Genomic DNA, 19,828 nt, shown 5'->3' on the forward strand with positions numbered 1-19,828 from the left:
AAAAAAAAAAAAAAAAAAAAAAGAAAAGAATAATGTTCCTTTAAAGATTCTTATAAGGACGTAAGAGTTTCTCAAGAAATGTCCAGGAGTTGATATAAGGTAATGTGCAAAGGGAACAGTCTATAATTAAGACAGACATCAACACTTCTTTTCAATTTGTTCCCCAAAGTTAATATACCAACTTCTACTCCCTAACAATGAAAACTATTCCTGTTGTTTACCATTGCTGGGAGCACTAGTTATTATCACACTAGGGAACTGTGAAATGCCAACTGATTTTTTACTGCGACTTCAATTTGCATATGTGTTAGATTAATGAGTTTGGTCAGTTTTCATATTTTTCTGGCCCATTCATTATTTATTGATGTCATTTGCCCATTTTCCAATGAACTCATCCATTCATTTACTCAAAAAATATATGTGCTACACTCTAGCCAGGGTACTGGAACGATAGCTATGGACATAACAGGTAAGACACCAAAGTTCTGTTTTATGGAGCTCCATGGTGAGAAGTAAAATATATAGCATGTTAGGTGATTGTGGGTGCTTTGGAAAAACACAAGCCTAAAAAGGAGAAAGACGGTGGGAGTCCATTTTAAGGAAAGTGGCTAAAGAGAGTCCTCATCAAGATGATGATGTCTAAATAAATAACTGAGGGCTGCAATGGTAGAGTCCTTGCCTAACAAGCACAAGGCCCTAGTTGCAGTTTCCATTACTGCAAGTGACTGGGAGAGAATGGGAGGATACAGTATGAGCAAACCATGCTAGAGTAATGTTTCTAATAGAAGCAGCAAGTGCAAAAGCCTCAGTGCAAGAAAGTGACTGAAATCTCCAAGGACAACTACTGAGACCAAAATGTAGAAGCAAAGAAAGCAAGAGATGGTAACAGGAGATGAAGTCAAAATGGTCAGAAGCTTACGGGAATAACTTTATTATTTTATTATATGTATGTATATGGATATATACACCTGAGTTCCAGTGCTCAGAGGCCAGAGATGTTAGATCACCCTGGAGCTGGAGATACAGGCAGTTGTTAGCCACTCTATATGTGTGCTGCTGAGCCATTTCTCCACCCTCGGGGTGGAACTTTTAATTCACACAAGGCAGTAACAAGCTCTGGGATATGGTTTATTAAGTGGTTCATTTTGGCTTCTCAGTTGAGAATGCATTGAAAGAGGGACAGGATGTAAAACATTGGAAGTCTAGAGGCAAGGATGAGGGTGAAGAGCAATTAGATTCTATATGTGTTCAGATTATTTTATCTTAACACCAACAGACAGAGACATTAATTACCTGTCAAGAGGAACTAGGTAGACTGGTAAGAGAACAAAACTAAATTAGACTTCTCTGAAGAGAAGGAGAGAAACTACAAAGTGAAAGTATAAAAACTAGAGGTGCTTTAATATATAGATAAAAAGGATATACTAGTTACTTTGTCATTGCTGTACCAAATACTTGATAAGAAGCTTAAGGGAGGAAGAATCTAAGCTTGCAGTTTCATGGCAGGGAAGGTATTGCAGTTGTACCAGCTCCTACCCATAGCGGTGGGAGCCTGTAGTATAGCTTACTCATGTCTTGGTGGATGGTAGAGCAATGAGTTAGGGCTAGAACTGTGCCTGAGCTATTTAACCCCCTACAGGTGTAAGCAGGTCAGCCAGGTCCCATGTCCCAAAGTTTCCACAGCCTCCCAAACAGCATCACCAGCTGGGAACCAAGTGTTCAAACACATGAACCTGTGGAGGATTTCATATCTACATCATAACAAAGAGAAAATGATCAGAACTAGAAGACAGAATTGAAAAGTTTTGTTTCACTTAAGATGGAGCATTTATTTATAGCACATTTTATGCTGAAGGGCAAGCTAAGTAGAGAAGAAAAATTGATGATTCGGGAGAGAAGAACTGATATCCTTGAGAAGAAAACGAACTCAGTATATAAGTAGGGGACAGGGCTTCTCACAGAGCACAGACTGTTCATCTAAAACACGGTCAATAAACAATTAACCACAGGTGTCCTGTGGCCAATGAATTCATATGAAGACCATGGAGCAGGTTAGCATTAAAGGCACAGAAAATAAATGGTTCTGGCTCTGCTCCCACACTCTGCCTTCCTGATTTGCAGCTGCAACTAGCAGCTTTCCAGAGCTTCTGGTCACTAATCTGGTTGAGGATTCTGGTAATGGCAATGGTAGGCACATAGCAGTGGATCCTCAGTCTGGTAGTTATCTGGTGTTTGACAGCTGCCCAAGTTCAGAGTCTGTCTCTTCAGAAAAAATGACACATTGGGATCTATGAGTCACTGAAATACAGCTTCAGAGTGAAGCCGACCACAGTACCCTCTATATCCCAGCCTGTTAGGTCAATCAACCTTCAAAATGCTTCCAATTAATGGCAACTGTATATAAACACATAATCAAAAAACAGGATGATCTTCTGTCTTGCTCTTCAAGTACCTACACTATATTCTAAGATTCTCACCTTTGGCCTGAGATCCTACACTATTTGCTACATTACTATTTATACAAAAAACTGTCACTCCTGGCTTGGATAACTGATCCCTGGATTTTCTGATAGATATAGGAGAACATGTTCTTATTAAATAAGGCAATGTCACCACTGCGCTAAAAAGCTTTCAGTGGCTCTCTGTCCCCTAAGTCCCTAGGAAGTAGATTTCAAAATCTTAGGGAAAGATTGATAATTCATGACTTAGAATTCCTGAATTCTAAATGTAGGGCTGGGTTGCATGAGACTCCATTTTTAGCTTCAGACCTAAGTCATGTCCTTCAAGTAACTATGAATTCAGAGGGTTAGGCAATACTTAGATTAAGAAAATAGGTCACTGATCTAGAGGATGGCTCAATGGTTAAAAGCACTGGCTGCTTTTGCAGAGAATCCAGGTTCAGTTCCCAGTACCTACATGGCCCTAACTCTAGTTCCAGGAGATCCAACGCCCTCTTCTGGCCTCTGAAGGTATTGTAGGCATACTTACATAAATGCATTCTAAGCATGAATACACATAAAAATTGTGCTGGAGGCCGGGTGTGGTGGCGCATGCCTTTAATCCCAACACTTGGGAGGCAGAGGCAGGCAGATCTCTGTGAGTTCAAGGCCAGCCTGGTCTACACAGTGAGTTCCAGCACAGCTGGAGCTACAGGGAGACCCTGTCACAAAAAGAACAACAACAAAAAAATTGTGCTGGATAGCTTTAGCTTGACACACCTGGGTGGAGGGAGCCTCAATTAGGGAATGCCTACATTGGACTGGCCTGTGGCTATGTCTGTGGGGCATCTTCTTGATTGCTGAGTGACATAGCGGGGCCCAGACCACTGTGGGTGGTGCCACCCCTGGGCAGGTGGACCTGTGCTGCATAAGAAAGCAGGTTGAGCAGGGGCCAAGGAGCAAGCCAGTAAGCAGCATTCATCCATGGCCTGTGCTCCAGCTCCTGCCTCCAGGTTCCTGCTCTGATTCCTACCTTCACCAGGGCTCCCTGATGAACTGTGACCCCGGGACATGTAACCTAATAAATGCTTTCCTCCCCAAGTTGGGATTGGTCAGAGTGTTTTGTTACAGCAATGGAGAAACTAGAACAAAAATAAATAAAATAGATAATTATTTTTACTTTCCTAGTGAACTCTGTAGAACTGACCTCTGAAAATGTACATGAAGCCCTTAAAATTTATCCATTTATTTTTCAGTTGTAAGGTTAGTATTACACCTAACAAAACTTGGGGCTGGAAATATGCCTCAGCAGTTAAGAACACTGGCTGCTCTTGCAGAGGACCCAGGTTTGATTCCCAGCACCCACATGGCAGCTAACAATCATTCATAATTCCAGTTCCAGGGGAATTCCATGCCCTCCTCTGACCTCTGCAAGCATTGCAGACACGGATGCACTTACATACATGCAGGCAATATACTGATACACACAAAAGTAAATAAATAAATAAAATATTAAAAAAGCTTAAGGAGAATATTACTTAATTGCAAATCTTTTAATTTTCATTTATTTGAAAATTTTAAATGGAATTTTTGTGATTTTTTTTCTATGCAATATAATTTAACGGTATTTAGATCCCCTCCCCTATCCACACCTCCTCTTACTGCTCCCACCCAATTTAATGTACTCTGTAATATATAAATAAGGCCTATAGTGTCTAATTTGTATTCCCAAATATCCTTCAGTATGGGTTCATCCACTGGAGCCTGGTTAATCTACCACGAGTCCCATCCTTGAAAGGGATTGTCTCTTCCCTCCCAGCAGCCATCGGTTACCAAAAGTTCCTTAGGTTGGGTTGGGCTTTTTAACCCAGTTCCCCATATCCATGCTGGCATTTTGTCTGGTTTGAGCTTGCATGGGACTTGTGCTTAATATTACCATTGCTGTGAATTCATATGACTAACTAACCAGCTGTCTAGAAAATTCTATTTTCTTGTGGTCATACACCATCTCTGGTTCTTACAATCTTTCCACCCAGTTTTCCACAATGAATCTTTTTATTTTTAAAGCTATTTAATTTCTTTAAATATCTTATTTCAGACAAATACATATGGCTTAGCTTTTGTTTTTTATCAAGACAGAAATATTAAGTCTTAATTACTGCGCATTCTCAATACCCAGAAACTAAGATAGCCAAATGAAAAGTTCGTTTACATATATGGGAATGAAATAACAAATGTGATTTCACTTTGTAAATGTTTACACTATGACTTGATGAGTCTGTGATAAAGTATTAAATAATTCATGTCCCATACAGTTTACAACTTGGAAGTCACTTGAACTTGGGAAATGTCTTCACAGAACTTGTTCTATTCTGATACACTTGAGTTCTCATAGCTATACATTTTTCTCTAAAAGGGCTGAGTTCATTGGGACTTTCATGTCACACTGCTGGGACAGGTATACTATTCCATTTGAAAAGATATTTCTTATTGTAAATGTGAGTTTATTCCATATTTGTAACTTACAGATGAATAAAGCATCAGACCATTTCATTTCTATATTGGTTTTTAATTTCTATATTATTTTATAGCATTATAAGGCATTTTTACAAAATCTTTCAATTTTAGTTTAGACTATAAAACATGTCTTCAACATAAGGAAGTCTGTACATCAAATGATTAATCTCATGTTAAATCTTTTGGCAAAAATAAATAGTATATAAGTTCACATTTGTTTAAAATGCACCAAGACAACAGCACCCCTTAAAAAAGAAACTTCTGGGGCTGGAGAGATGGCTCAGTGGTTAAGAGCACTGGTTGTTCTTGCAGAAGACCTGGGTTCGAATCCCAGCACCCACATGGCAGCTAACAACTGTCCATAACTCCAGTTCCAGAGGATCAGACAGCCTCCTCTGTCCTCTGCGGGCATTGCATGACATGGGTGCACTTGCCTACATGCAGGCAATACAGTCAGACACATAAAATAAAAATAATAAACAAAATAATAAAAAAAAGAAACTTCTTTTCCCTCTTTATTTTTTGATGTTGGAGCTCAAACCCAGCACCTTAGGGAGGCTACGAATGCATTCTACCAGTGACCTCCAACCCCCTCTAATGCATAAGCTTATTTTGGATAATTTTAGGTCTATAGAAAGATGTAAAAGTAACGTTCCTCTATACTCAGTTTCCCTCGATGTTAACACCTTAATATCACTACCTCTTTGCCAGGACTAAGAAACCAACATTTTTTTACATTGAATTCCACACTTCATTCAGATTTCAGTTTTTCTACAAATTTTCCGTTTCTGTTCCAGGATCAAGTTCAGCATACTACATTGTATTAGCTAAATTACTTTAAAGGTAACAATTTATTAAATTTCAAAAGAGTCAAAAGAAACATTTTCTTACCTGCTCTACGCCAAAATTTCATGTGTTTAATTCCAGCTGTAATGAGTTTATCAGGCACGTAGGGGTTCATTTTTACAACAAAAATCTTATCTTTACTTCCTCTGAAATAAACCAAAGTGTTTTAGATCTGCAGATAAATCTATTCTTTAACAAGTTTTTGTTTAATTATTATCCTATCTTGAGTCCACTGTTCACTGAACAATTGTTTGCTGCATTTATTTATGGGGGAGGGGTATGCATGGCACAGTATCTATGTTGGCATGTTGGGAGTTCAAAGGACAACTTGAGGGTGTCTTTTATCTCCTTCTACCATATAAGTCCTGGGGTTTGAACTCAGGTTGTCAGGCTTGGTGTCAAGTGCCTTTACCTGCTGAGCAATCTCAACAGCTCCTCATAGTTCCTTTTAAACTATCATGTCCTTGGACATTATCTGTATGCTCTGCAAAAAGTTTTTATATTTTAAAAGTACTTTAGCATCACACTTGAAGGACTAGAAAATTTAGAATGTAGCCTCTGGCATGGTAGACTATTTCAGAGCACTGTTAATATTTTTATTATAAAAGTAAAACCTGCTCATTTAAAATATAAGAACTTTTATTTTTCATTTTTTTATTATAAAAGTAAAACATGCTCGTGAAAAATATAAGAAAAATAGCACATAATTTCTTCATGATGTATTTCTATCTTCCACTTAAATATACGAGTGTTTTTCTAGGCCTTCCAGTTGGTATTTAATAGCTTATCATACAGAATTTACTCTATTTACAAATGGAAAATTGAGATAATAGTAATTTTCATGCCACATTATAGTCACATTAAAAAGTGGGTTCACAAGGGCTAGTCCTACAAAGAAACTATGAAATCATTTATCTTTTATCTTGATTGTTTGTTTAAAGGTAATAAAGCTGGTGGCAACAAAAACTTACACATTAGCTTGATTTCAAAATAACAATAATTACAAAACATTTCAAGTCCATAACAGCAAAAGTATTTTGCCAATGTGATCAAGATTTCCCTACCTTGCTACTGAAAGTTTCTCTCCTTTCTTCCAGTCCCATAGCACAATAGTGTGGCTATCATCTATTCCAACTGAAGCCAAACGTTTTCCATCCGCTGTGACAACCAAAAAGATACTTACTCATCATTAAGATTCAGAAGTAAAAGCCATCTAACATGTTTTCTAAAGCCATGTGCTCTCAATTGAGTATATCTTACACCCAAGCCTCGTGTCCTAGATGTTTGGCCCTCAGTGTAGGCTGGCAGAACTATTAAAGGATGGGCCCAGTGTAGGCGATTACAGTCTCTTTTGCACTCATTCCTACCATGATACTGCCATGGTGTGACACAGCCAAAGGGACTCTCAACGTAAGCAGACCCAGCAGTCATGTGACCTGAACTTTCAGTTTCCAAAATTGTGTAAATCTCTGTTTTCATAGTACCCACCCTGAGGTATTTTGTTGTAACAATAGAAAACTAACTAATATGATATAGCACTATATTTAAAATTTCAAAAAGTAATGACAAAGGTGAGATTTGCATAGATCTATGAAAAGAACCAGAATTTAGAAGGGAATAGGGATTAACAGTTTCTTTAATTTTATTATTGGTATTTATGTGTGTGATAGAGTGTGGAGTTCTCCATACACCTTTATGTGGGTTCCAAAGACTGAACACTTAGGCATTCAGGTTTATTCAGCAAGTGCTTTTACCCACTGACCCATCTTTCACCTGGGATAATGGGTTTTTGAATCATCAGGACATCGGACCTCATTTACTTATGATTCATTAGGTTGGGAAGAGGAAGGGAATGGGAAAATGGTAAATGTATGAAATGATGGGTATCCTAAATACCTTCTGAACTGATTATTACACAGCGTGTGCCTGTATCAAAACATTACACTAGGGGCTGAAGGTACAGCTCAATAGTAGAATACTTGCTTGGCATATGTAAAGCCCTAGAATCTATCCTTAGCGCCTCTCTCTCTCTCTCTCTCTCTCTCTCTCTCACACACACACACACACACACACACATCACACTATATGCCATATATATATAAATATAGATTAAAAACAAAAAATCCATAGGAAGAAAATGAGAAAAAGTTAAGAAAGGAGGGATGAAAACAGATCTACCTCAATTAAATTTACTAAACTCTGTTGTGGTATTAAGAACTCAGAGACTATGAAAAATTCATCAATGAAAAACATATAGGTTACCACATGTTGTCATTAACATGGAAGTTTTTAGTGAAGGCCAATTTTTAGTTGTTATAATGGGTATATTAAATCATTGAAACAAATGACTGATGAGACATACTGACAAGTGTGCTTGTGTTCATAGTTAGAAGGCTCAGACTGTAAGGAATGTTTTCCACCTGCCTCGCTTTTCATAGACCTTAGCTGTTCAGTGCTACCAGTGAGCTTTTTATTGTTGACCCACTCAGTTTCTTTTACATTTTCTTGTTTCTCTACTATTAGTACTCTTGAAAATATATGTGTACATTTGTTTTTTCCCCCCAAATCCCACTTAAGGATAACTTAGAACTTCAGTTAGAACAGCAAAAACATTAATTTTTATAATATTAATTTCTTCAATAACAACATTTTCTCCCACAAACCAGCTTTCACTGTAGACCCGTCTGTAGCTGCTAAATGGACAGCATGAACTGAAATAAGATACCCTGGATCTGCCACTTCAGAAGAATCTCTAAACAAAGACTTCAGCTCTCATCTCCTTCACTATTAGACTTGCACCCTACATATTGTAAAGCTGTAAAAGATTGAGTGCAATGCTTCCAAAGGGAAGGTACCATATTACAAATGTAACTGAGACAATTTTAGGTGTTTTGCAGAAAGCATTTTTTAATTTGTAACATTTAAAAGTGTTTTAAAACTATACTCATTAACTGTAATTATAAGCAAGCCAGGAAACGTAGTTTCATCTTTATGTCTGATTAGAACAACAGTATGCACATTTGACAAGGATTAGGTAATCCTGATTTAAATACCATATTTTGCCTGCACATTTTGTTCATTCTTAATGAGACAGAAAAGTCTTACCTGAAAAATCAACAGCACAGATGCCATATTGATGGTAGCCCTTTAATATTGACAAGGGTTTAATAGTCTCTGTATCCCATATGTGAATTGAGGGATCTCTACCTATCTGAAATAGAATTATAAAAGCCACTTTAAACAATTATTTTTATATCTGTTAAAAGGAAATGGATTGCATAGCTTTTATTTTCCATAGAGATTTGTTAAAAATATAAAGCAGATTATAAGCATGACCTTTTTTGGTTAACATGCCTTCAAGATCTAAAGAGAGGTGGGAGTCAACCAAGTGAGGGTAAATAAGAATAAAGTAAAATGGTACAAATGTGTAAAAACAAAAATGGCAGAATAAGACCCATTATTTTGCTAATGTTAATATGGGATAGTATTTATGTGACCCTTGGTTTGATATCCAGGATGAAAATAAAAAAGCTAGGAAGGCTATGCACAGTATTTCTAGGAATATTATAGAACTACATGATCCCTTCTAAATCTCCTATAATTCATCAATAAAGATAAATGATTACTAAGTACTTGTTATGGTCAGAGTTACTGTGTTAGATGCTATGGGCATTACTACATTCAGAAAATTTTGTAGACTCCTTAGAAAAACAGGATATTTTAAATTAAGAGCACATGGTAATAATACGCTTAATGAGAATAAAGCAGCATTGGAGAAAATACTTCATGAAAGAGATAGTGGAGCTTTGTCTTCATAAAGTGCATGATTTAGATAAAGAGAAGCAAGTTACAATATTCTAGATTAGAGTATGTGGAGGGTGTAGTCATGGCGATGGGCTAGAATATGTCGAGGTTTGAATGAGAATGTCCCCCACAGGCTCCAAATATTTGGACAGTTTGTCTCCAGTTGGGAAGTCTTAGAAGGTGTGGCCTACTCCAGCCTCCTCTGCCTCCATGCCTCCCAGCCATGATGGACTCCTGCCCCTCTGGAACTGTAAGCTAAATAAACTCTTCCTTTTATAAGTTCCCTTGGTCATGGTGCTTCTATCACAGCAAAAGAAAAGTAACTAATACAGTAGTTGGTACCGAGAGTGGGGTGTTGGCTGTGAAGAACCTGACCATGTGGGTTTTTGGAGGAATGTGGAAGACTTTGGAAGTTTAGGCTAGAAAAGTGTTGACTGCTATAAACAGAGCTTAACAGGCCATTCTAGTAGGCACCAGAAGAAAGTAATGCTGAGAACAATGTAATCCAAAGAGAAATAAGAACTTAAGCAGCAACTGGAATATTTTGGCAGAGTCTGGCTGAAGTCTGCCCACAGTTACAAAGCTTGCTGGAGGCTAAGTTGAAAAGCAATGAATTAATTTCTTTGGCAGGTGATATTTCAAGGCAGCCTAATGCAGAAATGGTGGTGTGGCTATTAATGGTGACTATTATGCAGATCTATAATAAAAAAGGACAAATGGAGAGGAAAGAAATGCAGAATGTACAGTTTGGATTGAAAAACAGCACAGGAACATTAATATTGGTGCCAAGGCATGTGCTGAAGGAAAGGATCCATTTGATAAGGAGATTAAAGTGATTAAGAAGAGGCCTGGAGATTTGCACATAAACAATGGAGAGAGTGCCTCCAGGGCAAGACCACACCCAGCTAGGCCTCCAATTTGTGAAAGGAAAATACAGCAGGGGTTTTCTACTAGGAAATCACTTAAGAAAAAAGCTTCAAATGTGGATGAAGATGGCTGGGGTCCATCTTAAACTTGCAGAAAAACTTGGCAGTGTTGATCACCTGGTGCTGACTTTAGAAGCAAGAAAGATGCAAGAGTGAAGGAGTTGTTGGTTCTTCCTCCATGGTTTCAGACAGCTGCTGAGGCCAGGCAGTGTGCAGCAGGGGTGTCCCATAAAAAAGGCCCTCATAGGCCATGTGTGAAGCTGTGAAGGTGAAACCTGGTTGGCAGTGGAGACTCCAAGATGTTCGTGATGCCAGAGCTGTGAGACATCTGCCAAGGAGAGCTGCATACAGGGAATGGTACCAGCCCAAGAGAGAGCTGTATGTTTCATACGCTAAAGTTGGGGAGGCTGAGCCATCTAAGTAAGCCCTTTGGAAGTAAAGTCCCCGACACCTGACATGGTGCTCTGGCCTCTCTATGGGCACACACACCTGTGTACTAGAATATTGTACGTACACATACATAAATAAATGAATAAACGTAAGTAAATAAATTTTGCTGCTGTGAATAGTGCTGTATACAGGCATGTCTCTAGTGTATCCTTATCCATTCAGGTATACACCAGGGAATGGTATAGCTGGATCATATGATAGGTTTAGTTTTTTTAGGAACATTTACATTTAATTGCATACTGGCTGTGATAATGTACATTCCAATAGTGTATTAGGTGGGTTCCTTCTCCCTTGCCCACATTCTCTAAAGCATTTGTTTTTAGTTTTCTTGATGACAGTCTAACTGGGATGAGACAGAATCTGAGCTTAGCTTTGATCTCCATTTCCTTGATGGTTAAAGATATTGAACAGTATTTGTTTGGGAATTTTATTAATATATATTAATTACACATAATGGGCTTCATTGTGATATTTCCATATGGTCATATTTACCCCATTCATTAGCTTTTTGTTTTTTGAGATAGGGCCTCCCTGTAGCCCCAGCTGGCCTGGAACTCGCTATGTAGACCAGGCTGGCTTCTATCTCACAGAGATTCACCTGCCTCTGCCTCCAGAGCACTGGCACTAAAGATGTGTACCACCACACCCACTTCCAATAGTCTCTCTTCTATTCTTCTACTATCATGCCTCTTTTTGTGACTCCTGAATTTCATTAGCATTGCTTATAGGAGGATGGGTGAGGGGTTGTTTACAGGAGCATGCATACCTTACCATACTCCTCATTCAACAATCACTAACTGAACATAAATCCTCAGGTGCAGTCACACTCTTCTTAAATTTATTTATTTTTATTTTATGTGTATGAATGTTATGCCTGCATGCATGTAATTGCATCCATGTTGTGCAATGCCTGCAGAGACATTAGACATTAGACAGCATTGTGCAATGCCAGAAGGCAGCATTAGAACCCCTGGAAGTGGAGTTAAAAATGGCTGTGAACCCACCATGTGGGTGCTAGGAATTGAACTGGATCTTTTGCAAGAACAGTCAGTACTCTTACCACTGATCCATCTCTCCAGCCCACTTACACTTCTTTTGACACATTTCGTTCTGTTCATTTGCTCATATATTATTTCTTCTTTTGGTGTTTGATTTTTTTTTTTTTTGGTCTTTTTGAGACAGGGTCTCCCTGTAGCCCCAGCTGGCCTGGAACTTGCTATGGAGACCAGGCTGGCCTCAAACTCACAGAGATCTGCCTGCCTCTGCCTCCTGAGTGCTGGGATTAAAGGTGTGTTCCGCCACACCTGGCTTGGTGTTTGATTTTTTTTTTTAATTTATTTTTATTTTTTATGTGTATGAGTATTGTGCCTGCATGTATGTAAGTGCACCCATGTCATGCAATGCCAGCAGAAGACAGAAGAGAGTGCTGGATCCCCTGAAACTAGAGTTATGGATAGTTGTTAGCTGCCATGTGGGAATTTGAACCCAGGTCCTCTGGAAGAACAGCAGGAGTTCTTAACTGCCGAGCCATGTCTCCAGCCCCTGGTGTTTCATTTTTGAGTTCTCTATGTGCTAGATGTCAATTTTCTATTGGAAGAAGAGCTGAAAAAGATTGTCTCCTATTCTGAAGGCTATTTTCCACTCTGGTAATTATTTTCTCTGCTCTGTAGCTTTTTATGTAAGACCACTTGTCAATTCTTGCTGTTATTTCCTGAGCTACTAAGTCTTACTCAGAAACTCTCTGCCTATGCCTGTATTCTTAGAAGTGCTTTTCCTAGGTGGTGCTGTTGTGGCTGCTACAGGGTTCTACTTTGCAGCCCTTGCCAGCCTCAAACTAGTGCGGACTCCATGCTTTAGTATCTCAAGTGCTGGGATTATAGCATGAAATACCACTCCTCAGTTCCTTTTTGAAGTGATTTTTGTACAGGGTAAGGGACAGGAATTGGGTTCAGACTTCTAAATGTGGATATCTAGTGCTTCCAGCACCACTATTAAAGCCCCCCCACACCCCCAAATGCATGGTGCTGGCCCTTTTTGCCAAGATTCAGGTGTCTGGATCCATACAGATTTACTTCTGAGTTCTCTATTTTACTGGTCTATATGTCTGTTTTTTTTATGGTCAGCAAAATGCTGTTCTTGATAGTATGGTGCTATAGTATAATCTGAAACCAGGTATTAGTAGACCAGTTTGGCTCTTTTTGGTCAGGATTGCTTTGGCTATTGGGAGTCTTTCATGTTTCCATACGCATGTTGTAATTCTCTTTTCTAGGTCTCTGAAGCAGAAGCATCAAAACTGGAATTTTGATGTAGATTGCACTTCGATAACACGGCCTTTTAAATATTAGTTGTGCTGACCTATGAGCATGGGATGTCTTTTCAACTTCTAATGTCTTTCTCTGTTGCTTTATACTTTTCATTATAGAGGTCTTTCATTTTCTTAAGTTTATTCCTAGGGTTCTCTTTTGAGATTATTATCAATGGACTCTCCTGATTTATTTCTCGGCATCTTCACTATTGGTATATATATGAGTTACTGATTTTTTTAAAAGATTAATTTGCTCTAATACCCTGCTGCAAGTATTTATTAGACCTAAGAGTCTTCTAGTGGAACCTTAGGCCTTTTAGGTTTAGGATATTATCATTTAAAGATCATAGTCATTTGATTCATTTCCTATTTGTATACCTTTTCTTCCTCCCATTTATTTACTGCTCTAAAAATTTGTGCACTATACTGAATAAGTATAGCAGGCACCTTTTTCTTGTTTCTGATTTTAGAAAAAAATGCCTTCAGTTTTCTCCCACTCAGTTTGCAATGGTGACTATAGTCTTGTTCTATATAGCCCTTTTTTTTATTATGTGTTCAGGTGTATATGCATGTATGTGTTTAGGCCCAAAGTTGATGTCAAGTGTCTTCCTTAATCACGCTCCACTTTGTTTATGGAGGCAGTCTCTCACTGAGCCTATTTTAGCTAGCCAGCTTGCCCAGGGACCCACTATCTTTGCCTCCTGAGGGGCTGGGATTATAGGCAGCCACCATGCCTGTCTGGCTTTATGTGGGTTCCTAGAATCTTAACTCAGGTTCTCATGCTCACATGGCAAGCACTTGATGCACTGAGCCACTTCTCCAGTCCCTGTTGCCTTTATGACACTGAGGTATGATCCTTCTATCCATGGTTCCCTCAGAGCTTTTATAAGGAAGAGATGCTGAATTTTGTCAATGGCTTTTCTTGTACCTATTGAAATAATCATATTATTTCTATAATTATATTTAGTGCTATACTGATTGCATATGTTGAAGTATCAGAAATGAAACTCACTTATCACAGTGTGAATATTTTTAATGTGTTGTCAAATTCAGTTTGCAATTATTTTATGGAAAACTTCTGTACTTATGTTCCTCAAGGTAACTGGTCCATAGTTTTACTTTCATTGCATTTTTAATCTGCTTTCTTGTACTGTATAAAGTACAAAAGTTTCACAGAGTGTTTTGAGGATTCCTTCATTTCTATTTTATGAATATCTTGAGGAGCACTGGTGCTAGCCCTTTTTCAGTATTTATGAGTGTGTTGTATGTGTGTGTGTATTTGTGTTGGTGTCCATGCATATATGCACATGTAGATGCTAGAGGATGCTGAGTGTTCTACTCTCTTACTTTTTACCTAATTCCTTTGAGGCAGGGTCTCTCATTGAACCTAGAGCTAGGCTCACAGCCAGAAAGCTCCAGTAATCCTCCTGTCTCTGCTCCCCCACAACACTAGGATTATAGGTGTGCATATGGCCACATCTGGCTTTCATTTTTTACATGAGTGAAGTTATGTATTGATTTCTTATGTCTGATTCTTTCGTAATTGTCATCTATCTATTCTAGTAAGATTTATACTTTCCTAAGTTCTCATGCTTGTGTCTGTTTCTCTGTGGTTTTCAGTTGTGCTATCACCTTTTTCTTGATTCCCAATGTTCTTCCTTTCTTTCTTTGGAATGTAAACTCTCCTTGGTTATTCTGCCTCTTCTTGTTCATGGAGTAACATGGAAGAAACTTCCAACACACCACATTACTCTAAAGACTGCTCCTCATCCCATTCATCTTTAACTTGGTGTTATTGAGTTCAAATCTAAAAGTACCTTCAGAGACACATTTGATAGTTCAGTCATCAGCTTGTGGCATTAGGAGTGGTGTAACCCTTAAGACATAGAGCCCAGTAGGGGGAAGTTAAGTCAATGGGGATCCCCCTCAAAGGGGAAAATGGGAGCATAATCCATTCTTTTTTCTTTGCTTCTCAGCCACCACTAGCTGAGCACCTTTGCCCCACCATGTGTTCCCCACTGTAATGGGCCACAGGTCCAAAGGCAAAAGGGCCAAAGGTCCACGGACCTAAAATTTCTGAAACTGTGATGTAAGATAAATCTGTCTTCCTTTAAGTTATTTCAGGTATTCTGCCATAGCAATAAAAGTCAAGCTACTCTACTAGGTTCATGATGGTCACTTATGTACAGGTAATTTATCAATTCTCAATTACTACTCTAGATCCATGTAATTCCATCTCTAACTATAAAGATAAACAGATATACTCTTGGGGCTAGAGAGATGGCTCAGAGATTAAGAGCACTAGTTGCTCTTGCAGAAGACCTGGGTTCTGTTTCTAGTACCCACATGCAGCTAACAACTCTCTGTAACTTCAGTTTTAGGGGATCTGACACCCTCTTCTGACCTCCATGGGCACTGCATGACTCAGGTGCACTTACATACATGCAGGCAATACACGCACACACATAAAAAATAAAAACAATAAATAAAATATTAAAAATAGACTACTATCATATATAAAAGCAACTCCTGAAACCATAAGTATAGAAATCACATAACAAAAAAAGATTAAAAAATACAAAAAAAGAAATAAATTATGCTTAATTTTGAGACTTTTTAATATACAGATATAACAAAAACAACACTATAATCAGTCAATACCTTATTAAGTTATCCATCTAAATATTACTAGTGATTTTAAACGTTGTAGTTGATCTCTGAAAGTTCTGACACTTCTGATAGTTTTACAGTGCTGCTCTTGCCTAGTCTTCTGGTCTCCTTGATTCTCACTACTGTTTTCTTTATAATTTTGTCACCTGTTGTTTAAATATAAACCTTAAAATTCCCTTTTTAATTATCCAGGCTTTTTTTCCACATTTTTGCCCAAAGTATTTCTCCTTAGGTTCAATGCTTAATCAACAAATATCTCCAAAATATCTTTATTATTTTTTCCTGCATTCAAGACCTACATTTTCAACTGCCAATTGGACATTTCATCTGGAATGATGGTGGATCATATATTCACTGAGAACAGATTAGGAGCCAGAAACTGTTTCAGGGCCCTTACAAAGTCTGGCCTATTTAACAATCATCACAATTCCATAAGATAGATAACTTATAGCATCTTTATTTTAAAAGATGAGGAATCAGAAGCAGAGAGGTTCAATAATTTTCCCATAGATAATGAACAGAGGGAGTTGGACTCAAGCACCAATTCAGTCTGGCTGGTGCACAGCTTGAGCACCAGAGGAGCACACCTGGGATGTCTCACTTCAGGGTTAGTCAGCATTCCCTTACTATGACAAAAGCCCGGATAATCTTCTCATAAGGAGGAAAGCTTTCAGTTCATGGACCCGGGGCATTTTTGCCTTTGGGTATTAAATACTCTCAATAGGTGAGGTGACAGGAAACTGAATAAACATCCTGAAGCTGGGAAAATGCAGTCAGAATCTATGGACATTTCTCTTCCTTCTTTACAAATACCCACATAGAGAGATATGGTATCAACTGAAACTTTTCCAATGTTTTCTATTTTAGTATCTGTGCTTTGGTGCTTTGGTAAACCCAGGTGGGTTTCTTCAGGATTGAAAAATAAAAGGTAGAGTCATTCTGTGTTGTCATAGAGCATTTTAAGTAACTTCTTATATTACTTTAGAAGCTCAGCCTAAAGAAAACAGAGTTTTAATCTTTATGTTTTCTATAACTTTTTCTTATTAAAAAAATCCTGACAGAAAGAAAATGAGCCAATATGTCTAATAATAATTAAGGAAAAAGTTGGGGTAATCTTTATTACATTCCTTTGAATTTTTAAGTGGAGTTAATTTTTTTTGCGGGGTCTTTTTTGAGACAGGGTCTCCCTGTAGCCCCAGCTGACCTGGAACTCAATACATAGAGCAGGTTGGCCTTGAACTCACAGAGATCCATCTGTCTCTGCCTCCAGAGTGCTGGGATTAAAGGTGTATATCACCACACCTAGCTATTAAATTTTTTAAAGAAGAGTTAGAGTTTATTAAAGATATTTTAGCAGAAATCTTTTGTTTTCACCTTTTATTTATGGTGGGGGAAGGGGTACTTGTGGAGACTAGAGGACAATTTGTGAGAATTGTTTTTCTGCTTCTACCATGTGGGTACCGGGGATCAAAATCAGGTCATCAGGCTTGGTGGCAAGCACCTTTACCCACTGAGCCATCGAATCAGCCCTTAAGAATAGGACATACCTACATGTATGGGCTTCTCAAGGAAAGGTTGCTCAACTGTGCACTTTTTCTTTTTTTGGTCTTTTTGAGACAGGGTCTCCCTGCAGCCCCCAGCTGTCCTGGAACTCACTATGTAGACCAGGCTGGCCTTGAACTCACAGAGATCTGCCTGCCTCTGCCTCCCAAGTGCTGGGACTACAGGCGTGCACCACCATGCCCAACATACTTTTCTTTTTCTTAAAAAAAAAAATCTGTCTTGAGGCTGGAGAGATGGCTCAGGGGTTAAGAGCACTGACTGGTCTTACAGGGGACCCAGGTTCGATTCCCAGCACCCACATGGTGGCCATGAGCCATCCTTAACTCCAGTTCCAGGGGAATCTGATGCCCTCTTCAGACCTCTGTGGCATTGTATGACACGGGTGCACTCACATACATGCAGGCAATACACTTATATACATAAAATTAAAAAAATAAAAATTAAAAAAAATCTATCTTAGTTTTAAAAACTATGCATCTGTCTGTCTGTGCATGTGAGTGCAGGCGCCCATGGAGGCCAGAAGGGTAAGTCAGATGCCCTGGTGCTAGTTAGAGGCAGTAGTGAGCTGTCTAACATGGCAATGTGCTGGGATCTGAACTCAGGTCCTCTGAAAGTACAGCCCACTCTCTTAGCTGCTGAGCCATCGCTCCAGCTCTCCAAGTACTCTTTTTAAGATGGGGATTTGCTATGGAGCTCAGGTAGTCTCAAACCTGCCATCCTCCTGCCTCAAACTTCAAAGCGCTGGAATTATTGCAAATGAGTATCCATGCCCAGTTACAAACAATTCTTGACTCTTCATTTCCTAGAACAATGTGATACATATGGGTATACATATATAAAAGAGGGCTAATTTAAATTGAAACTGAATAAAAGGACTTAATATCATGTGATATTTTAAAGGAACTTACCTGGCCTGTTGCCACATAGTCTTTCAGAGGATGAATAGCCAGACACAGAATATCATCATCATGACCCAAGTAAAAACGCTGTGTATTCTGCTGCCGATTATAAATGACACCCACTGCTGCCACATGGTACACAATTTCACCAATTTGAGTGTAGAACAGATTACTTCGACAGTCATAACCTCTGTAACTAATACAGAAAATAAATCTTATAAACCAATTTTAGCCTTTTATCTGATCAATATCTAATACACAGAAAAGTACTCATCTTTTGGATCACTTGATTTCCAGCTTTAAAGGATGTTTAACAAGTAAAGGAAGATACTGCTTTCTTAGAATCCATACATGTTTATGAGCTGCTCTGATTACAGATAGCTAAATCTAAGCTAAAATACTGGGTGAAAAAAATCAAGGTACAGGAAATAAAAAAAGACATCTGGTATGCTACTATTTACAAAATGCAAGACCTATATAATGACAAGACCAGCTGACATTACTTGTGGATAGGGAAATTTCATGTTTCTACCTCTAGATGAAGAGCTATAGGTAACCAGTGGCTGCTAAGAGAGAAAAAACAGTTTTCTCCAGGAATGAGTTCCCTAAGATAGGCTATCAAATCCTAAGTGGTCAGTCCTACGCACATGTACATACAAGAAACATTAAATGAACTCAGTAGGTTGAGATGAATATATGCAACAAAAATAAGTATAGAAGAGGTCAGAGTATTGACAAGTGGGGGGAATATGTTAAGAAGTTGGAAGGGGAGAGGGAGGGATGGAAATGATGTAAATATAGTATTTGTGAATGAAATACTAAAAATATAGTGTTAAATTTATACTATACAAAGTCAAGGAGAGGGTGGGTTCCAACTTCCATTGGTGTAGTAGCTCTGATCTCAGCAGACAGCCAGAGAGTGCCAGTTCTAACCTCCCTCTGGCCATACCCACCCCCCTACCTGGGATTTCATGAGTTCTCTCCTAAGGCCCCAGGGCAGATCTAGCTTTGGTAGGCTAAGGCTGAGATCCTAGCGGACAGCCTGAGAGGGTGGGTTCCAATCCCCATCTGTGTAGTGGCTCCAATCTCGGCAGACCACCAGAGAGTGCCAACTTCTGGACTCCCTCTGGCAGAGGGCCTGAGAACTCAGGGGACTGCCTGAGAGCCCCTGTATTCTGCCTCCACGTGGTGGTGAGCTTCCCCTAATTGCGCCGTACCCATTGCTCTACCTGGGATTTTCTGAGGACCTTCCCAAGGGCCCAGGGCAGATCTGGCTTTGGTAGGCTAAGGCTGAGATTCTAGCAGACAACCTGAGAGGGTGGAGTTCCTGAAAGTGCCCAGATCCTGCCTCCACCTGGTGAAGGAAGCCTGAGTGTACCTGACTGGAAACTTAATTGGGCTTCTGTAGGT

The 19,828-nt window shown here is 38.9% G+C and overlaps 1 protein-coding gene across 3 annotated transcripts in view; it reads right to left on the reverse strand.

Moving 5' to 3' along the window:
• Eml5 (EMAP like 5) overlaps positions 1-19,828 on the reverse strand; it is a 188,905-nt gene that overhangs the window by 71,888 nt on the left and 97,189 nt on the right. For all 3 annotated transcript variants that reach the window (XM_008843796.2, XM_029568615.1, XM_008843797.1), the window contains exons 14-17: positions 18,428-18,614; positions 8,907-9,012; positions 6,866-6,959; positions 5,847-5,947 (exon numbers count right to left, since the gene is read on the reverse strand). In XM_008843796.2, the coding sequence (XP_008842018.1) occupies positions 5,847-5,947; positions 6,866-6,959; positions 8,907-9,012; positions 18,428-18,614 (488 nt within the window). The remainder of the gene's footprint in view (positions 1-5,846; positions 5,948-6,865; positions 6,960-8,906; positions 9,013-18,427; positions 18,615-19,828) is intronic.

Source organism: Nannospalax galili, unplaced genomic scaffold (assembly GCF_000622305.1).
Source record: "Nannospalax galili isolate Female #2095 unplaced genomic scaffold, S.galili_v1.0 scaffold500, whole genome shotgun sequence".
In the NCBI taxonomy this organism is placed as follows: Eukaryota; Metazoa; Chordata; class Mammalia; order Rodentia; family Spalacidae; genus Nannospalax; species Nannospalax galili.